Source organism: Plodia interpunctella, chromosome Z (assembly GCF_027563975.2).
Source record: "Plodia interpunctella isolate USDA-ARS_2022_Savannah chromosome Z, ilPloInte3.2, whole genome shotgun sequence".
In the NCBI taxonomy this organism is placed as follows: Eukaryota; Metazoa; Arthropoda; class Insecta; order Lepidoptera; family Pyralidae; genus Plodia; species Plodia interpunctella.
In genome coordinates this window covers 6,554,763-6,574,435 of record NC_071324.2, presented here as the reverse complement: position 1 = coordinate 6,574,435, position 19,673 = coordinate 6,554,763, and the positions used below count along the sequence as shown (strand labels likewise).

Genomic DNA, 19,673 nt, shown 5'->3' with positions numbered 1-19,673 from the left:
TTTTATTAAAAAAAAAATAATTATAAAAAATTTGTTTGGGTCCGATGGACTCGAGGGCTTGTGAATTCTTCGCTCAAAGAATAAGCATACCATACAATTGCCATACAACTTCAGACCCACCCAACCTGCTTAAAACTCACCATAACATATAAATATACATTATAATAAATCAAATGAGTAAGAATGTTAGTCATCAAGCACGAGTACGAAATTGGAAGCTTTCGACCACAAGCGCACTGGCGGACGTATTAATTACTAGATGCCTACCGCAACGACACTAATTTGTTTTAATTGACATTATTATTTTATTTTTATTTCAGTTGCCGTTCCCGCCTCTGCGCAACCTTTTCATACCAGTATTTCTGAACTGCTGGCTAGCCAAGCGATCATTGGAAAATATGTTTGTAAGTAATTCAAGTAACATTTAACTGCACTGATAGAGTTAACATACCTCACCCAAATTACCGGCATTACTCCTATTGAGTCTTGATATAGTTTAGCTGTACTATCATGATTCTCCATCAACTGTTCCAGTTTTCAAAATAATTTATTCTATATATGTTGCCCAGGCTTAACAGCTACATAACAAAAAAAGTTTCATTCAAATCCGTCAAGAACTTCCAAAGATTCGCGTGTACAAATAGACAAACCGACAGACATACAGACAAACGGACAGATTTTTTTTCTCAAATTCTTACTCTGCTGCTGTGACTCTATCGCCTAATTTGATTTTTATGTAAATTTATCCAATGTCCGGGATTTTTTTTCTACTGTTTTATTATATGTATTGATGACTTTGTGGATAGTGTTTATTATATGGAATGAAACGTTGTGGATACCCAAGTAACAAGGTTCTCCTGTAGTGAACAGTTTACAGGCTCACAGCACTAGTACCTATTTCTTAGTGGTTCTAGGTTTTACTACCAAGCTTGGTCACACGGAGTTCGTTTAGGTTTATAGTACACATATTCTTATAAGTTCGACTTTAGTCGTGTATAAAACGAAATTATAGGCCCAATAAAGGCATAAATGGCAAAAAATAATATGGCATATGAAATGTGTTGCATAAGTGTAAATACACTTGAGAAGAGTTGCTCCAATAAATTACACTTATAATCGCCTACAAGAGTAATTATAATTCCGCTATAAATGTCATACGCCAGTAATAGTAATTTAAAAAACTAAATGGACTTGGAACCTTTTGCCTTTGTTACTTGACATTATAGGGGTGCCAATTATAAGTGAATTAGTTCTACAATGGTTTATTCTGTGAGTAAGTGTACTTGGTATTATTGTGGACTCTCGAATGCTGTAATAGTCTTAATTTCCATATAGAGTTTTCTTGTAAAACTATTAAAGTCCAAAGAGACATCTTCGTGAAGTCAATTTAAGAATTTCGCATAAGACATGTATATGCAGAACCCTAATTCTTCACAATATGGCGCGACAACGCTGTTAGGTCATATCACACATCATAGTAAATACGCCATGTTCACAAGGCGTACGAAAATTGAGATGTAAAACACAATATATTTCACCGAAAATACTTATGCGTTTGTCGTGCACCGTGTGTACATACGTACAATATTACGTGCGAATACTTGTAATACATTTTATATAAAATAGATGATGAATTTAACTTTTACTATTTAATTTTCTTACAACCGCACAACACAACAAAATTAACAAATGTTTGAAGTAGCTAGTAATAGACGCGCGGAGTACGTTACACGCCTGCCTGCTTCTATTAAATGCTCATAGCTGGCTTCGGGTTCCGCTTAGTCCAACTTTAAGTCTATTATTTGTATAAGTTGTGCTCGCTAAGTTTATAATGAGTGTTTTACTAGCAAAAGTACGCTAAAATAATATATATAAAATAATAAAATATAAAATGGGCCCTTTTCCGTGGTTATAAACGTTTACTAGCCTGTTATAGACCTGGCTCCGGAACCACTACATGATCACAATGACTTCCGTGGGCTAATTTGGCATTACCTTCTCTATTCCACACACTTGTAGAATAATCGACTATAATGCAGGGTTACTTATAATATGATTAGTATTATAAGTTATAAAACTACAATACTGTCGCAGGGTGAATTTTCGAGCGTTTTGAACGCCGACATTATCCTCCTTCAAAATAAAGAACCATTATAAAATATTAAAAATCAAATGTTATTTAAAATTTACACTACGTGGGTAGTGTAACATTTAAAGAACACAGATTATTATTTATAAATTAGGATAGCAAAAACATTCTTGTCTTTGTTGAAATTTGAAGAACTCGTTGCCAGCGGTCAATGCGCTCGTAATTCACCCTACGGCTATATCCAAATGCGGCTGGATTAAAGTTTAGCCAGCAAGACTTATCTACAGCCGGTCTTAAGGCGTAGCCTAGTTATTATATTTGGCTGGAGCTAAGTTTAGCAGTTATCATCTCGTCTATAGACGGATCTTTCATTTACATACACATTTGTGTGTTTAATTCTAACCTATGTAAATTACATTTTCCAGAACGATCTACATCGAGCGATGCAGAAATCACAATCAGCACTATCTCAGCAATTAATGATACTATGCGTCACATTACTGTGTCTTGTGTTCACTAGGTAAGAACCATCGTGAAAATTTTCACTTTTAAATTCTACCTATTTAAAATAAACAGAACGAAATGGGATATGGCAGGTGGGATATCCCACCATCGTGTGCTAATATTAGCACACGATGAGAAATTTGGCGGAAATAAAGAGACCTGTGTTCAGCAGTTCGTGAAACAGTACTGAGATGATGATGATAGTTGATCAAATTGCATATTTGACCAAATCCGGAAGATCCATCTGTCTGGACTATTACTACTTATTTATTTTTTATTCGGGAGTGCCAGTACTACCTGAGTCAGAGCGGCCGGCGCGGGACGGTACATTCTAATATAATTATAAAGTAAAATATTTACATCTAAATTTGCATTAATACAATTACCTTTTATAATAAAGAAGACGAAGGTTTTCTCAAAAAATCCTCATATTGTCGTATTAACAGATCCTTAAAAACAATGGAAGAGGAAACGAATGCATACGAAACCATTATAAAAAGAAAAGAGCTTTACAGTGAGAAATTCATTGAAGTTTACGGAAAACAAGGGCCACACTGGTTCAAGGAAAGTTGGAGGAGACGTGAGATATCACAAAACATAACAGTACGTTAACTTCATTCACGTAATATGCAAAATTCTTAAAACGTCGGCCGCTTCGTGAAGTTTTACAAAACCACATTATTTTTACATTATATTATTTTCTTTTATAAAATATGAAAGACTTATGAAACGATTTGTACACGAAATAAAATATAAGGTGGTTCTAAGCTTTTTAATTTTGGATCCCGGTTTCTACAAAATTTTGGAGGCTCGTCCGGGATCTAAAAAAAAAACTGATTGCTGATTGGTGTGCTGCGTATTACGACGAAAATCGCGACTAGCCACGCGGCCTTCGAACGACGCAAAAAGCTTGGATTTGGACGTCGACTACGCCTTTTCGAAATCATGCCGAAAGACGCCAAAGACCGGCGCCGAAGACGGGAACAAGATGAATATTTAGACTCAGACACCACGCTTCACCGTCTTATAATAGCGGTATTAACTAAGCTTTACATAGAAGAACCAACTTTGTGGTATCAACATGTCAGTAGAGTTCAGCGAACAATCAACAGTACTTATCAGAGAAGTATAATAGGTAACACACCGTTTCATCTAATGATTGGCACTGGAATGAAGGTGAAAGAAGATATAGAATTTAAAAAGTAGAATTATTACAAAAACAGGCAAGAGAAGAAATTAGAATTAAAGCAAAGCAACAGATTATGAAAATTCAAGAGGAAAAATAGAAATACTTACAACAAGAAAAGAAAACCTGGTTCGAAATACAGAGAAGGAGATTTGGTTGCAATAAAGAGAACTCAATTCGGGCCAAGTCTTAAATTGAAGCTTAAATACCTAGGCCCTTATAGGATTCTGAAAGTTAAGCCAAATGATCGCTATGATGTCGTGAAAATTGATAGCGATACGGAAGGTCCTACTAAAACGTCTAGTCGAGTGAAGATGGGAACTTTTGATTTTACTGGAAGTGATAGGGGTGTATGTATATAAGATCTGAATGGAAAATATTACCTTTCTTATGTTTCATCATTGTAACATTTGTTAAGAGTTTTGAGTTTGTTTTATTCTGTATTTTTATAAACATACATTATAATTTGTTAATTTAAGATTAGCCATTCTGTATTGTTTTGTTAATCTCTTAAGGTTGTAGTTAGTTAGTAGTCTCTATGTTATAGTTATATACGTTAAAGTATTAATGAGTTTCATGCTGATTTAGCTTAGATAGAGTAAACTAAGTCTGAATCTAATCTCCAAGGTGTATAATTCTAACTTAGAATTTTCTCTTTGCGTTATTTTATTTTGTTAACACTTAGATCTCGGTCTAAACTTAAAAACTTATTTTTTATAAGGTAATATGTTTAAAGTATTCTTGTTTATGTTTTGTGTAATGTCTGAGAACAGCCATAGTTGCAGGATGACCGAGTTTAGGATGGCAACATTAGGAACACAGAGAGAGAGAGATAAGGTTAGAGAGAGATAGAGCTAGAAGTTCAAAAATATGAAAGACGTGGGAAACGATTTGGACACGAAATAAAATATAAAATGGCTCTAAGCTTTTTATTTTTGGATCCCGGTTTCTACAGATATATTAGATTATACATTTTCGTTACCTGTGTATCATTTCGTATTCCTTTTTAATTTCAGCGTATGCGGCATCCAACACTTTCAAAGAGCTGGTCACCGCCATTTAAATTTATTTCAGGCGACATACTTTGTCGTTGTAACATTTTCTACTGTGGGATATGGTGACTTTGTTCCCGATATCTGGCCATCACAATTATATATGGTGATAATGATAGGAGTTGCTCTAGTAGTATTACCTACTCAGGTATGCGATGTGAATTTGACTTAATATTAAGAAATTTCTATGTAGATTCCGATTCAAACAATGACGTCATCTGAGTTGCACCAGTTAACTCTAATGTTAACTTCAACCTGCCCAGAAAAACCGCAAAGTACGTCATTTTGTCTAAAAGTCAGCAGCGTGCTGGTTAAAGTCCACGTCAACGTTGACGGGTGCAACTTGCTTCTTTAATTGTCATGACAATGCGGCGAACTTACAAATCCTACTTCTTTATATATTTGAAAAGAAATGGGATTTATAGTAAATACTACTGGATTCAAACAAAATGTATGTGTGTACTTCACATAAAGTAACAATGAAATAAGGATTAGGATATTTCAACAGGAATTCTTGTTATAAAATTTAACTGATGAATTGGCATCTGTTCTATGTAATCTATATATTTCATTAAAATTCAATACAGCAATAATTAAACTGTAATGCATATTTTTACTATATTTTACAAACAGCATATTTATTAAATAAGAATATTTTTAGAATAAATTGAGCTTTATAACTTTTCTATTTTACTATTCCATTATGACGGTTGAAGATGGCGCTTCAAACCAAAATGTCAAAGGTTAGGACATGTTTTGTTAATGTATAGAGCAGATATTGTAGCAGATGATATGAACGTTATTATTATTTTTAGTTCGAGCAACTGGCTTTTACTTGGATGGAGAGACAAAAACTTGGAGGCTCTTACTCGTCACACCGAGCTCAGTCCGAGAAGCACGTCGTTGTTTGTTCCACTACACTGCACGCCGACACAATAATGGATTTTCTAAATGAATTTTACGCTCATCCTTTACTTCAAGATTATTACGTAGTTTTACTATCTCCTATGGAGTTGGACACAACTATGCGAATGATATTACAGGTATATACCAATTTATTTCATTACTTTTATTAATTAGAAAGAGAAAACAACCAAAATTAATCATTCATCATTCTAAATGCCTCAGGTTCCGATATGGGCGCAGAGAGTTATATATATCCAAGGTTCATGTCTGAAAGATACAGATTTAATAAGAGCTAGAATGAACGAAGCAGAAGCATGCTTTGTCCTAGCAGCTCGAAATTATGCCGATAAAACGGCAGCGGACGAACACACTATTTTAAGGTATTGTTTTCAATAAATATAACGTTCCTACTTTACAAGAAATGCAATACCAAGATGAGACGGAAGATTTCTTTGTTGCGATATAAATGCATTCCATTATATCATTTTGTTAGGAAATGTCTTATACCAATCACACTTTAGCTTAATTTTTCAACCAATCGGAAGTATCAAACATGGTAGTACAGCGTAGTTTGGTTGATACAGCATAAATACGATAATATAATCTATATTATCGGAAGTATTTTTAATATGATATAATATTTTTTAAATAAAATATATAAAAATCACTTCCGATTATGTTAGCGCTAATAGCTCATTTTTCAAAATATTCAAGAAGTGCCTTTTCTACTATGACATCGATCAGTATCAAGAGATGGGTGGATAAAGAAAACTACTCGTACCTATGCAACGTAGACATTGCCAATGTAAACTTACCTGAAGTACTAGGGTCTCTCAGAATGGCTCTGCCTTACCAAAATGTTATAAGGTCGATGACGCCAAGCAACACATAATTAAATAAAGCATCCTTGACGGCATCGATTACTTTGACCCTTAGTCGCTAAAGTATACCTATTCCCTAGCGAGTGTAGCAACACTATGCGATATCGCTTTATGTTATATATATTTTAACTTATTTATATATATTTTTTAACTTATTTATATAACTTTATGTTATATATATTTTAACTTTAAATTTAAAGGTCTTGGGCTGTAAAAGATTTTGCGCCAGATGTACCCCAGTATGTGCAAATATTCAGACCTGAAAACAAATTACATGTGAAATTTGCTGAATTTGTGGTTTGCGAGGACGAGTTCAAATATGCTCTATTAGCAAACAATTGCACTTGCCCTGGAGCATCTACTCTTGTAACTCTACTTCTCCATACAAGCAGAGGACAGTAAGTCAAACACTTGTTTTACAAAAAAAATCTTCAATATTTGAGTGTTTGATAGTAAACATTTTTTTTAGGGAAGGCCAACAATCACAAGAAGAATGGCATCGCCTATATGGAAAATGCTCTGGAAACGAAATTTATCATATAGTTTTAGGTGACAGCCGGTTTTTTGGAGAATATGCGGGAAAAAGTTTTACTTATGCAAGTTTTCATTCCCATAGAAAGTTAGTACTTACATGCTTCATGCGGTTCGAAGGATATTAGCTTATTAGACATTAATTTATTTTTTATTTTTTAATCAAGGTATGGAGTAGCTTTAGTCGGTGTACGCCCTGCTGAGTTGCCAGAATTTTATGAAGATACAATCTTATTGAACCCTGGCCCAAGGCATATTATGAAAAGCAGTGACACGTGCTACTATATGAGTATCACAAAAGAAGAAAATTCAGCATTCGTAGTAGCGGAAAGACAAACTGAAAATAAATCAGCTATTCCTAAAGACCAGACTGCCTGTAGTCTTTTATCAACCGAGAAGAAATGCGGCGACGCAGAGGAGGGTACTGTCCAGCATAAGAAACCAGACGGTAGTAACGTGGCTCAATACGAACTTCCACAAGTGATTCTCCAAGCTCCCGCGAGTTCCACACCAAACGCATCGCCATCACGCATCAACCAAGCTAATACTGTTTCATCTGCTAATATTACTGTTGCTAGCTGTGAGTGTCACAGTTGAATAAACGCCCAAAGTAGAAAAAATACACATGTTACAATGCCAAATTATGTTCAGTTACGTGATTTTTTGCGTAAAAAAATGAATGTGTATTTCATCTACAGCAGTTGTTCTGGCTGAATATATGCTCTTTATCTTGGAATAAATATCGCATATTTTTATTATTAAGTTATTTGAATCTTCTATATAGGTACTGTATTAATAGAAAATATTCTGAGATAAGAGCTATCGATTCATTGTCGGCTACTGAAAGCAAAGTGCTGTCATTGAATGTTTATGACTTCATAGTTATTAAATGTGTAATTTGGGAATTACAACAGCAGCCCACATTTTTATAAGACTCACAGGATGGTGAAAAATTTATTTTTCCTAAAATTTAAAAAATCAATTAGTATTTATTTGATATAATAAAATAATAATACGACATTTCGCTTTTGCATAATTGTATGATGGTATAAATATATCCATAACCATTAAAGCTTCTAATCTAGAAGGGTGGTGAACGACTTTGACATTTACATCATGACATGACATCTGGTGCATCGTTTATATTTAAAAAGTTACTTAAATTGCTCAATAATAAGCATGAGGGCTTCTATTTCATTACACTTAATAAAATTGTTCAGATTCGGTAACATATACGTACAGTTTGGGAACTGTGTCTTCCCAATATACAAATTTTCCAGCAACAATCAAAAATGTTTGGCATCGTAGGTTCTGTTTCTTCTATCCACATCTTAACTATTTATTTTATTACAAGGTCAAGTTTTTCATGCCATCATGCTTTTAAATAATACGCTGCACCCGGTGTTCTATTGAGTCACATTCATCCGTGTTGTTTTTGTGTGTCGGTTTGGTATCATCATGGCTTTGTATTTTGAATAATTAATCGTTAGTTAAAGATACTTTTGTATGTTACTCATTTGGTAAACAATAAATTGACGCCGTTATAAATAACAGCATGAGAGCCGATGACTGATTTTGAGAAGATCATTTAAGCAGTATGAAACAATAAATAATAATCATCCATAATACGCCGACCTAACCTAAACATTTTTTTTTAAATCCAAGTTACCTATACTTCCTTTTATAACATTTTTGGCATGTTAAAAATACCCAAACACTTTAGAATCAAAAAGTGTGAAAAGATACATAAATTACCTTCTCAAAACCGGTCATCAGTTCTCGAGCTATCAATTAAACAACATTTGTTTTACGGGTAATGTCAGTAGTTCTTGATTTTGACAATTTCAATATCGACATAAATGTCAGAGTAAAGAGTAAAACAATAAATCAGGTATAACGATTTCCGTGCTTGGACTCTGTTACTTGAATACATAATGCAAGTCATGGCTTATAATATGCTATTCATACCTATGAATTTACTAACTAGTAAATATACATATTTGAAAATAAAATATGTAAATATTTATTTCAAATCAAGGATATATATTAATATTTTATATAATAAGGATATATAATAATATTTAATTAATATTTTATACAGCGAAATATGGCGAAGGCACGTCAACAGACTCTAGATCGTGCCTAAAGGATTCACCGGGCACTGATAGTGCTACTGACAGTCATTTACTTTTGCCAAAGCCAGACAATAGTAACTTTTTAAGTCCAGATGCTTTAAATTATCGTAGAGGTATTATTTTTTCTTATTTTCCTGATATTTAAATGATACAAAGATGTTCCCTGACGGTTCACACCTATGTTTTTAGGAAGTCGACGTCCTTCTATATTACCTGTGCCAGATATGGTGAGCAGCCATAATATAGCTCCTGACAATCAAGACGAGGAACCCGAGGGCGATGAAAGTGAAGATGAATTAGAGGACGATGTTCCATGGAGGTCGCCTTCTGAAAAAATTGCGTAAGAAACATCACAACTAGAACCAGCATGCTTTTCAAGTACGCACATGCTAATAGTTACCCTACAATTTTCAAATTTCATAATATTTTTTATAAAAATTTACAATTTAAAATATTTTTTAATACCCAAATTATTTCTATCTACGTTTTAGATACATATTCTTATGAATTTAACAATTCTATAAATAGCATCGCAGGTTTGTAAAGTTAAAAGCCTTATAGTCTTTTATATTATTTATTTTTCTCGTCTCGTTATTTTTTTTCTTTAGATATAGACCAGGAACACTCCAGATGCATGAAAAGCGCACAATATCTCAGTCATTGTTACATGTAAGTGTTCTGTTTGCTTCCTATCAATTTGCGCTGCTTTTTATTTACGTATATACTTACACTTATTATTCGGCTACACTGTAAACAATCATTGCAGCATCGTAGATTATTAACGAAAAATTATTTCTTTTAAATTTTCCCTATGGTAAAAGGCCTCTCGGGAGCTTCCAGACACTTCATCTTATCCTTGTGTATTCCTTAAATATATGAGCACTGTACTTAAATCGGAATCGGAATTTCGAAATTCGCGGCGTTTTACCTATATTTGAAAAGATTTAACAACTGTACAAAAAATATTTATTATTTTTAAAATCTACAATGCCACAATTGCATTCTTATCTCGGGATAAATTGATTACAGTTGATGTTCAAACCCTTTTCATAATAAATACGACATGTAGTGCGGTTTTATTACAAATCATTTAGTATTTAAAGCAATAAAATGCATAAAATGAAGTCACTGTAATCAAGCTCGATTTCATTACAAAATTGGTAATCGTTTCTGAAAATATACGCAATCATTAGATGAACACTGCGCTCAACATCCTAATTAGAGTTCACATCTCCACTAAACAAATATTTTAATATAATTTTTTAAGCAATTGTGTGCATTGTGTATCTATATATTACCCCTGAGCATAAATCCCAACGCACGGCCCGTCCTCCAGTGACGACTTAACGGCGAGTTCCTTCTCCTCGCTGGCAGGCAGCGACATCGTTCACAGTCACAGCGCCTGGCGAACTGACTTCACCAGGTGAGCCAAAATGACTTTCACTCAGGCCAAGTGAAACGTATATTTTCAGTGTCAAATAGATATAAAAATAAATGCTGTAAATTTTTACTTGGTTTAAGGAGCCAATAATATACGGTACATTCAGATGTACATGGTTCACCTTAGTGAAAAGTTCGGAATCAGTTTAGTAAAAGAATTATATTTCTGTATGTAGCCTACTTGCCGGCCGCCTGCCTGACGTTAACCGTCCTTGGGAATACTATTGTTATTCTATTGTAAAACGTAGCAAAAAAAAGCTGCAAGTATGTCGAAAGATACAAGCAAGGGGATTAGAGAAATTACAACAGTTACTGTAAGCCATTGCTCGGAAATACTTTCTTCATAATATTTCTTAATAATGGAAGTTGTAAGTTTATTGTATATATATTTATAAAAATAATTAAATTTGGTTTCTTTTTTTTTATTTCTTATACGTATACAGAAATATATTTCTTGATTTCTAACACGAATCTTTTCGGTGTTCCTCGTTATTCTGCTTATTCCTCTAATTTGGCGGGAGGCCATAATATATCCCATCAAATACATTTTTCACAAAATGTTTTATACTATGTTATTAGGATTGGTTTATGTTATTTCAATGTTGTCTACTTACCGGCTGACCGATTATTAAACAAGCACGGCAAAGCATTTTTCGATTTGTATTTTGACAGAACTTAGAAAACTGATCGATACATGTGACTAAATGAATCGTTTGACTACAACAAAGTACGCCATGGTGTATTGTCGCCTCTATAGTATTTAAGTTTGATGGGTTTACTGCACAGAATATAAAATGGTCCTTGATTAACTTTTTTCATTCAATCTGTAACCCGGTAAAACTTCCTTGGCACAAATGTCCAGCATGAAAAGTTCGTTAATTTGATGTTGAATGTTTAGATTTTATTATATACAGCACTCAATATAGAATTATTCACAAATTCGATTTATCTACTTTTGAAACTAAAACATTACTTATTTTCATTATTTTAACATCTTGGGTTTATTGCTATCAAATAATGTTTTAATCATCATTCGATTAAAATATTACTTAATTTTATACAGGTAGTTTGGCAGATGGTTGCAAAGCTAAAGCAGGTAGTTAGCTGGAAATAATAGCCATTTAGAACCTAAATTACATGAGTCTTCGTCAAAGTGTAATTAACTCTTCTTTTTACGGAATTTTTGGATGATTTTTACGAAAACGCCTAAATTTAGGCAGTTCAAAGTTAATTTGTTAACACATTGTTTATATTAAAAGAAAATAAATATTATTTATATCGTTTCAGCGTTATAATTATAAATAACACAGCGATTGTCTCTAATTTTTAAGTATTCGTAAAAAACCCCTAAGAATCCTGTAAAATGAATAGTTAAGTCTAAGGCTGATTAGTACAAATCAAATTATAAAAAATGGTCAGTACTAACAACAGTTCAAAGCTTTGCACTTACAATTCCCTATATGTTGGTAAAAGATTTTTAGCCACGGGTGTTATGTGTGTGTTCTTGGCGTATTTTATATAAATCAATAACATAAAAGAGCCTAGAAGTACTCCAATTTGAAATAAATTTGTATAATTGGAAATTTTCTACATTCAGTCGAAGTTGATTATTTCAAATATTTGCACCAGGGCTCAAGGTGCGGGATAAAATAACACGAACAGTATGTTGCAGGATTGTCAAAGGATTCCCGCCTGTGTCGCCTTTTATCGGTGTAAGCCCAACTTTGTGTTATCTACTGAAGGAGAAAAAGCCATTATGTTGTTTGCAATTAGCACAAGTATGCGAACATTGCGCATATAGAAATGCCAAAGAATATCAATGGCAAAACAAAACTATTATCCTCGCCGCTGATTTTGCATCAAATGGGATTTACAACTTTATCATTCCATTACGAGCTCACTTTAGATCCAAGACATCCCTAAATCCCATAATTTTGCTTCTGGAGCGACGGCCGGATATAGCATTCTTAGACGCTATATCTTATTTCCCTCTAGTTTACTGGATGCTAGGATCTATTGATTGGTAAGTGTAACCGTATGTGTATATGTCATACAGTTTTTTTAATGTATTAAATTAATACAATTATCTGTTGCAGTTTAGACGATTTATTACGAGCTGGAATTACACTGGCGGAAAATGTTGTCGTAGTCAATAAAGAATTATCAAATTCTGCAGAGGAAGACAGTCTAGCAGACTGTAATACAATTGTCGCTGTTCAGACTATGTTCAAGTAAAAACTTTGTATTATTCTTACTAATAAAAAGAATATTTATGTCGGCTAAATGCGATCGTTAATTGTTGTTATATTTTGCGAATGTCTTTATTAGATTTATTTAACAAACATGACAATGCTCTAAGATAAATAAAAAGATGCTGATGCGAATAGTTTCACTTATTTATTTATGAATTTTTGTTAATGTTATATTTCTTTTGCAGATTCTTCCCATCAATCAAATCCATAACGGAATTATCACAATCATCGAACATGCGGTTTATGCAATTTAGAGCACATGACAAATATGCATTGCATCTATCCAAGATGGAAAAGGTTCCCACAGTATTAATATTTACATATTATTTATAATAAGATCCTTGAAGAGTTTTTAGATTATCCATACTAACATAACATACATTATAAAAGCGAAAGTATGTTTGTCTGTCATGCTTTCATTTCATTTTGTCCATGTTTTTTGATGGAATTTGGAATAGATTTAATTAATGACACGAGGTCTACATTTATTTAGAGATGATTGACAATTTTATCAGTAACAGTAGCACCATACTAAAACAAGCTTTCTTTCTACAGCGTGAAAAAGAACGTGGTTCCCACATCTCCTATATGTTCAGACTACCTTTTGCAGCGGGCTCAGTGTTCTCAGCCTCGATGTTGGATACTCTTTTATATCAAGCATTTGTTAAAGATTACGTCATCACATTTGTACGTCTTTTATTGGGAGTAGATCAGGCTCCTGGATCAGGTTTTCTTACTTCAGTAAGTTCATTGTTTATTTTACCAACTGCATTGCGTTTGTGTTATAAGATGCTAGCGAAATTTGAAATACCTTGGCCTTGTAGTAGTTGAACATGCGATTGATTGTTTTTAATACTTATTATTTATATAGCGAAAAACATTTAGATAATGATTCAATAGGCATCTTTTTATAGATGAAAATAACAAAAGAAGACATGTGGATACGTACGTATGGTCGGCTTTATCAAAAATTGTGTTCTACGACTTGCGAAATCCCTATAGGGATATATCGCACACAGGACACAACAATAGCCGACGCCGATCATCACGTGAGTATGTCGCCACGGACACCATCAAAATGGTTTTGGTCACGCCTCGCGAGAATGCGACCATCGCGTGCATCGGTGAGTCGGACACTCAGATATCTGTCTCCTTAAATACAGTCCTTCTTTGCTGTAACTGTCATGCGCTAAAGATTATAACACTTATGTACAATATTAAATCTACATTATTAAATATGTATATTCATATAATAGTACTATTAATATAATATGCCTTAAACTCACTCATAGATGTAGTCCAGTACCCGGGACTGTATTTCGGGTTTTGTTTTTATCTCTTTTTCCTTATCCGCGACAGCGTCACACTTTTTCCATTATTATAATCTGTTTACATTTACATATTGAGCCTAACACTTGTGGCGTGTCTGTAATTAGTTATAGAATTTACTAACTTTCTATTTCATCACGCGAAACTTGGTTTGTCTTGTGAAACACACGAGCTTAATTTATGATTTATCGCAAAATGCTATGGCCAAACGGTTTAATATTATTCTTGCTTTTGCGTGAACAAAGATACACTATCTTTGGATCAGTTCGGTTGAGATTCCATTCAGATAAGATTAATCAGCGGCTGAATAAATTTAAGATTATACCTTTTCTTTTATTTATGGGGGTTATCTACGCTAACTCTGTCGGTACTTAACTCGATGATCGCAATCCCGCCTCTATGTTACCTTTCTCTAGTGTGTGTTTGCATGTTCTGTTTTAGACAAAAAGTAGCATATATAAACAAAGTTACTATTCTTAGCAATATTGGTAGTTTCATCACTCACGATAGTAATTGATTAAATCTTAAACCTCTAACATACAGTATCTGAGTAAATTCTACTTAATATAAAGGGCGACTAGCTTTATTTAAACTAACTTCGCTTTTTTACTCCTACTTAACATTGAATAGTGTTCAAAAGTGGAACCAAGTAATTTTATTTTGTTTTTGAGATTTTTTATTACAATATACATACGTATTCTATATAAATATTATATCTACCAAGCTAAGCTCCTCAATCAACCTAGCTATAATACCGAATACATTAGCTGGATTGACTTTATATACGAGCATTACATTTTTTCTTGGTAAATCAATTTTACTCGATGATTCAATGGTTTTTTTATGTTTTATTTTTATATACAATAATTTTCCAAAAATCAGAGGAAGTGAAAAAAGAATTAGGCTTTATATTTTATACATTTAACCACTGAAATTGAAATTAATAATTACACATAAATATATATCACAAAAATTAATAAGATGAATGACCATCGTCTACCACTGTCAATTCTAACGAACCAAGTAAAAAAAGAGACCAAGTAAAATAAAGAGTTCGTTGTATAGAAATAATGCAAAACTGACATTCTCTCAGATACTGATATAAAAAAATTATTCAATTAAAATTATTATTAGTACAAGTATTATAATATCATTGCATGTTAATATAAAAATCAATTATTTAAGATACAATATTAACAAAAAAATGTCATAAACAATTACAATCGAACCGCTGAATAATGGATACTAATCTCTAACCGTAATACAATTCGTGTAGCGCAAAAAATAAAAACACAATTGCTTTGCTTATTGCATGCTTGCTTAAAACATAGATTTGTTCATTCTTTATAAACTTTGCTTTCAACCGGAAATATCTGAAAAATGTTATCAATAAAAATAACATTACCTCGTATCGAAATAAAGAAAAAAGATTACTTGAGTTCAATGTACGGTAGTTAGATTGGGTTGTTGTTCCTATGTGGCTAAATTGAATAAAAAGGGAGTTGGAAAAACTGTGACACGATAGTTGCAGCAGGACGAGGGAGAAGGTGGAGGATTCCCGGCGTGCGGGCGCAGGGAGGCCACTGGCTGCCTCGGCGGCTGTTACGGAGAACGCACGCCGGCGGTAAGGTCACTACCGAAACTTATAAAAATCCATTACTACACTCGCCTTACACCTGCTTGAGACGAAATTTAGTTATACGAGTTAGTAATGGATTCAAATTATATAATGGTACAAGTTACTGCGGTCCATTCTTATAACTTATCATTACGATCTTTTCATTGGCTACGTGAATTTTGGAAATTACTTCATAAAATTTTACATAACGAGTGACACATTGAACAATAAAGTATAACAAATATAACTTGATGACGCATAAATCTTGAAAGTGCCCATTCATTCGTAGTCCTATTAAAAAGTGATATAAAAGGAAAACATAATAATATTTTTATAAATACATTAACAGGAAAGCACATTTATTTCCTTAATATACACGGCCATAGTATTCTTCCAACTATTTCACTAAAACCTAGTCTTAGAGGTAGTTTTAGTAAAGCTGTAAGTGCGTATAACGTATAAGCACTATTTACTAGTTTAGATAATACGAGTATAACAAATAAACGATATCTAGTTACAAGTTGAACAAAAAATAGCAAACACGCATGTCATTACTGCTTGATGGAAGCTTTAACAACAATATGTAAGAGTAATTTCTAGCTAATCAATCTTCATACATAGCTGCTCATATCATATTATAACATATGAAATTAATTTATAACAGAAGAAATAGGTTTTATATCGGACATTAAAATCATGCGAATTCGACTGTACTGACTGCGAATGAGGTGTACAACAAGTAGATAAATGATGAATATTCGAACAAATTTTGAAATAGGTCATCGTTTATCTAAATATCATAGAAGATTAAAAATTCAAAGCTATAAGAAAAACGATTCAATTCGAGTAAGCAATAAATTTCAAGAAAATATAAATAAATATGTATGGACAAATCACATAGATTGAGTTGGCTCCAAAGTAAGTTCGAGACTTGTGTTATGGGTTACCAACTCAACGATACTATATTTTATAACATATACATAAGTAGATAAACATCAAAGACAATGAAAACATCAAAGAAGCCAATCTGAAAAAGTTCATTTTCCATGATGACCTGACCGGGGATCGAACCCGGGACCCTCAGCATAGCAGGCCGGCGTGATGACCGTTAGGCCAAAATAATTTATTCAAATAACAACCAAAAGTTTCACCATAGAAATACAATACTAAAAATAAGACAATATCGAAGGCTGCTGAAAAGTATTCGGCAACTCCCTATAACTATTTTTAAATTCAAACAGAACTCTTACGTGTTGTTGTTAAATGGCAAATGCACAAGTCTTATTAAGGAAAATAATTTTAACTTTGAATAAATTCACAGTACTCTACAAGTCTGGCTGATGAAGCACGTGATAATCATGCACAACAGATTGAAAGAGCTGAAATAGCTAATTTAGTTCGCTCTAGAATGGAGTCATTAAATTTAACTGGTATTGATTATGATGACGTAAGCGAGAAACGTAATAGCCTTTCTTATGTAATCATCAATCCAAGCTGCGATTTGAACTTACAAGAGGGGGATATTATGTGAGTGTTTTTTTTGTAATGATAAACACGCTTATTTTTTGTATCCAAATCCGAAATAATAAAAAATCTCTTTCAGATACCTTGTTCGCCCTTCGCCGTTTTCTGCTCAGAAAACTTTTGAACGACACAACAGTAGAAGAAAATCTAATATTAGCTTCTGCTCGCAAGCTTTGATTCAAGCTCAAAACGTTGCCAGCAGAAGAGGTTCTGGCATAGCAGCGAGCTTTACACAACCTCGTGCACCTCCACTCTCCACTACTAAAGCAAACTCACTTTCATTACCTGATAGTCCAACTATTATAACCGATTTTCGTGGTCGTTCCAACTCGCTTAGAGTTGTTGATGACATATTATTGAGGCGTTCCAACTCTCTAAGACAAGGCCTAAGTGGAGTTGCTTCGCGGCGCCGAAAGAGTAGCCTTGAAGAAATAGGTATATCTCATTTTAATTCCTTATTGCAACATCAACAGCAACAACAACAGCAGAATGCAAATGCAATAAAAATTGCTCTTAATGGAAGTATTGGACTGGAAGTGACGCCACCTGAAGAAAGCCCATCAGATCGTTTTCCAGGGCCCAGTATCCCTCTTAGCGGCTATCAAGAAGTAGAAGCTGCTTTACCATCTACATCTATAGGTCCCAATTTGTCGACCTCTGCAGCCACCAATGACCCACAACATCTCCAAGGGACTATTGTATGATACCACCTAATGTGGGGGCGTCGTCTCAGTTCCGTTATTAGAAATAAGTGGACTTAGATCCGTAGGATGACGGCATCTGATAGTTTCCCTTTCTAAATTCAGCGGAATTGTATTATCATAGCGTCTCTACTTCGCACGTAGTTTTGATTTATTAGTGTTGGAACTGTGAAGTTGTGTACTTTCGAACATAGTTGTCTAGGCAAATGGAATATGAGCTGTGTAATTTAAGCGGGATCAACTAGTTACTTAAATATATGGAAATCAGCGTTCTGCTGTATATTATATATAAGATATTATTTAGTCTTTCTTCATAAACACTGTAAATAAACGAATAGCTTAATTATTTACAAATAAATAAATGTACATAACGTGATTAAGTCAAACGTACCCTTTATATCAGCTTTTAGAAAAATACTTCTCTTAGGGCCACTTAAGCCTTTGTGGGTAGTAAAGTCGAAGAAACCCAAGATAATACGATTAATTATCAATTCTTCCTCGTCGCCTATACAATAGTCATTTTCGTCGTCGCCTAACTACTCAGATTGAGTATTCCTTTATAAGTTATTGCTAATTGGAGGAAATTGAAAACGAACTGTCTCTGTGCTCAAAACGAATTGATAGAGATGATATGCCAATTGCATCGCAAATAAATTAGTATTTACCAATTTCTTGATAAACTACTAAGGAAAAAATTATTTATATTATACATAGTTAAAACTACTTAGGCGACAAAGAAGAATATTTAATTATAATTTAAAGAGAATGTGATATGATCATTAGGTGATATCACCATGAAGGCGAGCAATGTTGTAGAATTAATTTCGATGAGATGTTTTGAAGATGGTACTCAGTTAATTAGCGAAACTAAAAAAATGTCGTGTCAAAACATTCAAAAGCAAGAGATTTATTAGTTTCGTATATCGGTTGAGTTTTTTTTATTAATTATTAAGAGTTAATTGATATTCTACGCTGTCAAGTTAGAGCTGACTAAAGGCGTAAGCTGGCCTTTGAATTTAGAATTTACAGACCAAATTATCTATAAATATATCAATCAAATTGAATTATATCTAGATTCTACATACACATATAAATTAAGTAGTTTTGATGACAGATTTAAATACTCATGGTATCAAATCAGTTAACCAAATAATAAACTTCATGTATGTAAAACAAACTTGTATTATTTCTCCTATTCCACATATCCCTACTGTGCTATTCAGATAGAAAAGTTGTTCTTTTTTTTAAACCTGGAACCAAGGAAATGGACACCAAAAATGATTAGGTAAATCATTTTTGGACACGTTATTTTTTACTTACTTACTACTTACCTATGGCATACCATTTTTTTTTTCGCGCTCACAACACACACAGGACACACACAACAAAATCCTGGGTGCCACAGGGCACCCAAGTCTGCCCCTGTACGGGTGCAAGAGGTGATAGGCAGGTGACACCCACACATTGCGCCCGATACAGAGGCAGCCACCCTTCGGCCGCAGAGGACAGGGGGGATCGTCGAGAG

At 33.6% G+C, this 19,673-nt stretch overlaps 1 protein-coding gene across 3 annotated transcripts in view; it reads left to right on the top strand.

The window, feature by feature from the left end:
- The window catches only part of SLO2 (slowpoke 2), a 75,966-nt gene extending 56,641 nt beyond the window's left edge, over positions 1-19,325 (top strand). Inside the window, exons 6-24 of one of the 3 annotated variants that reach the window (XM_064437008.1) lie at positions 321-404; positions 2,515-2,609; positions 4,796-4,979; positions 5,647-5,874; positions 5,960-6,117; positions 6,819-7,016; positions 7,088-7,237; positions 7,317-7,729; positions 9,251-9,397; positions 9,474-9,624; positions 10,621-10,707; positions 12,397-12,747; positions 12,821-12,955; positions 13,162-13,273; positions 13,532-13,717; positions 13,891-14,025; positions 15,840-15,929; positions 17,245-17,450; positions 17,527-19,325. In XM_064437008.1, the coding sequence (XP_064293078.1) occupies positions 321-404; positions 2,515-2,609; positions 4,796-4,979; positions 5,647-5,874; positions 5,960-6,117; positions 6,819-7,016; positions 7,088-7,237; positions 7,317-7,729; positions 9,251-9,397; positions 9,474-9,624; positions 10,621-10,707; positions 12,397-12,747; positions 12,821-12,955; positions 13,162-13,273; positions 13,532-13,717; positions 13,891-14,025; positions 15,840-15,929; positions 17,245-17,450; positions 17,527-18,151 (3,735 nt within the window). In that variant the 3' untranslated portion in view covers positions 18,152-19,325. Of the gene's footprint in view, positions 1-320; positions 405-2,514; positions 2,610-4,795; positions 4,980-5,646; positions 5,875-5,959; positions 6,118-6,818; positions 7,017-7,087; positions 7,238-7,316; positions 7,730-9,250; positions 9,398-9,473; positions 9,625-10,620; positions 10,708-12,396; positions 12,748-12,820; positions 12,956-13,161; positions 13,274-13,531; positions 13,718-13,890; positions 14,101-15,830; positions 15,930-17,244; positions 17,451-17,526 lie in introns of all 3 variants that reach the window. The other 2 variants (XM_053768850.1, XM_053768849.1) reach the window with 2 other exon arrangements.
- Positions 19,326-19,673: the final 348 nt, after the last annotated feature.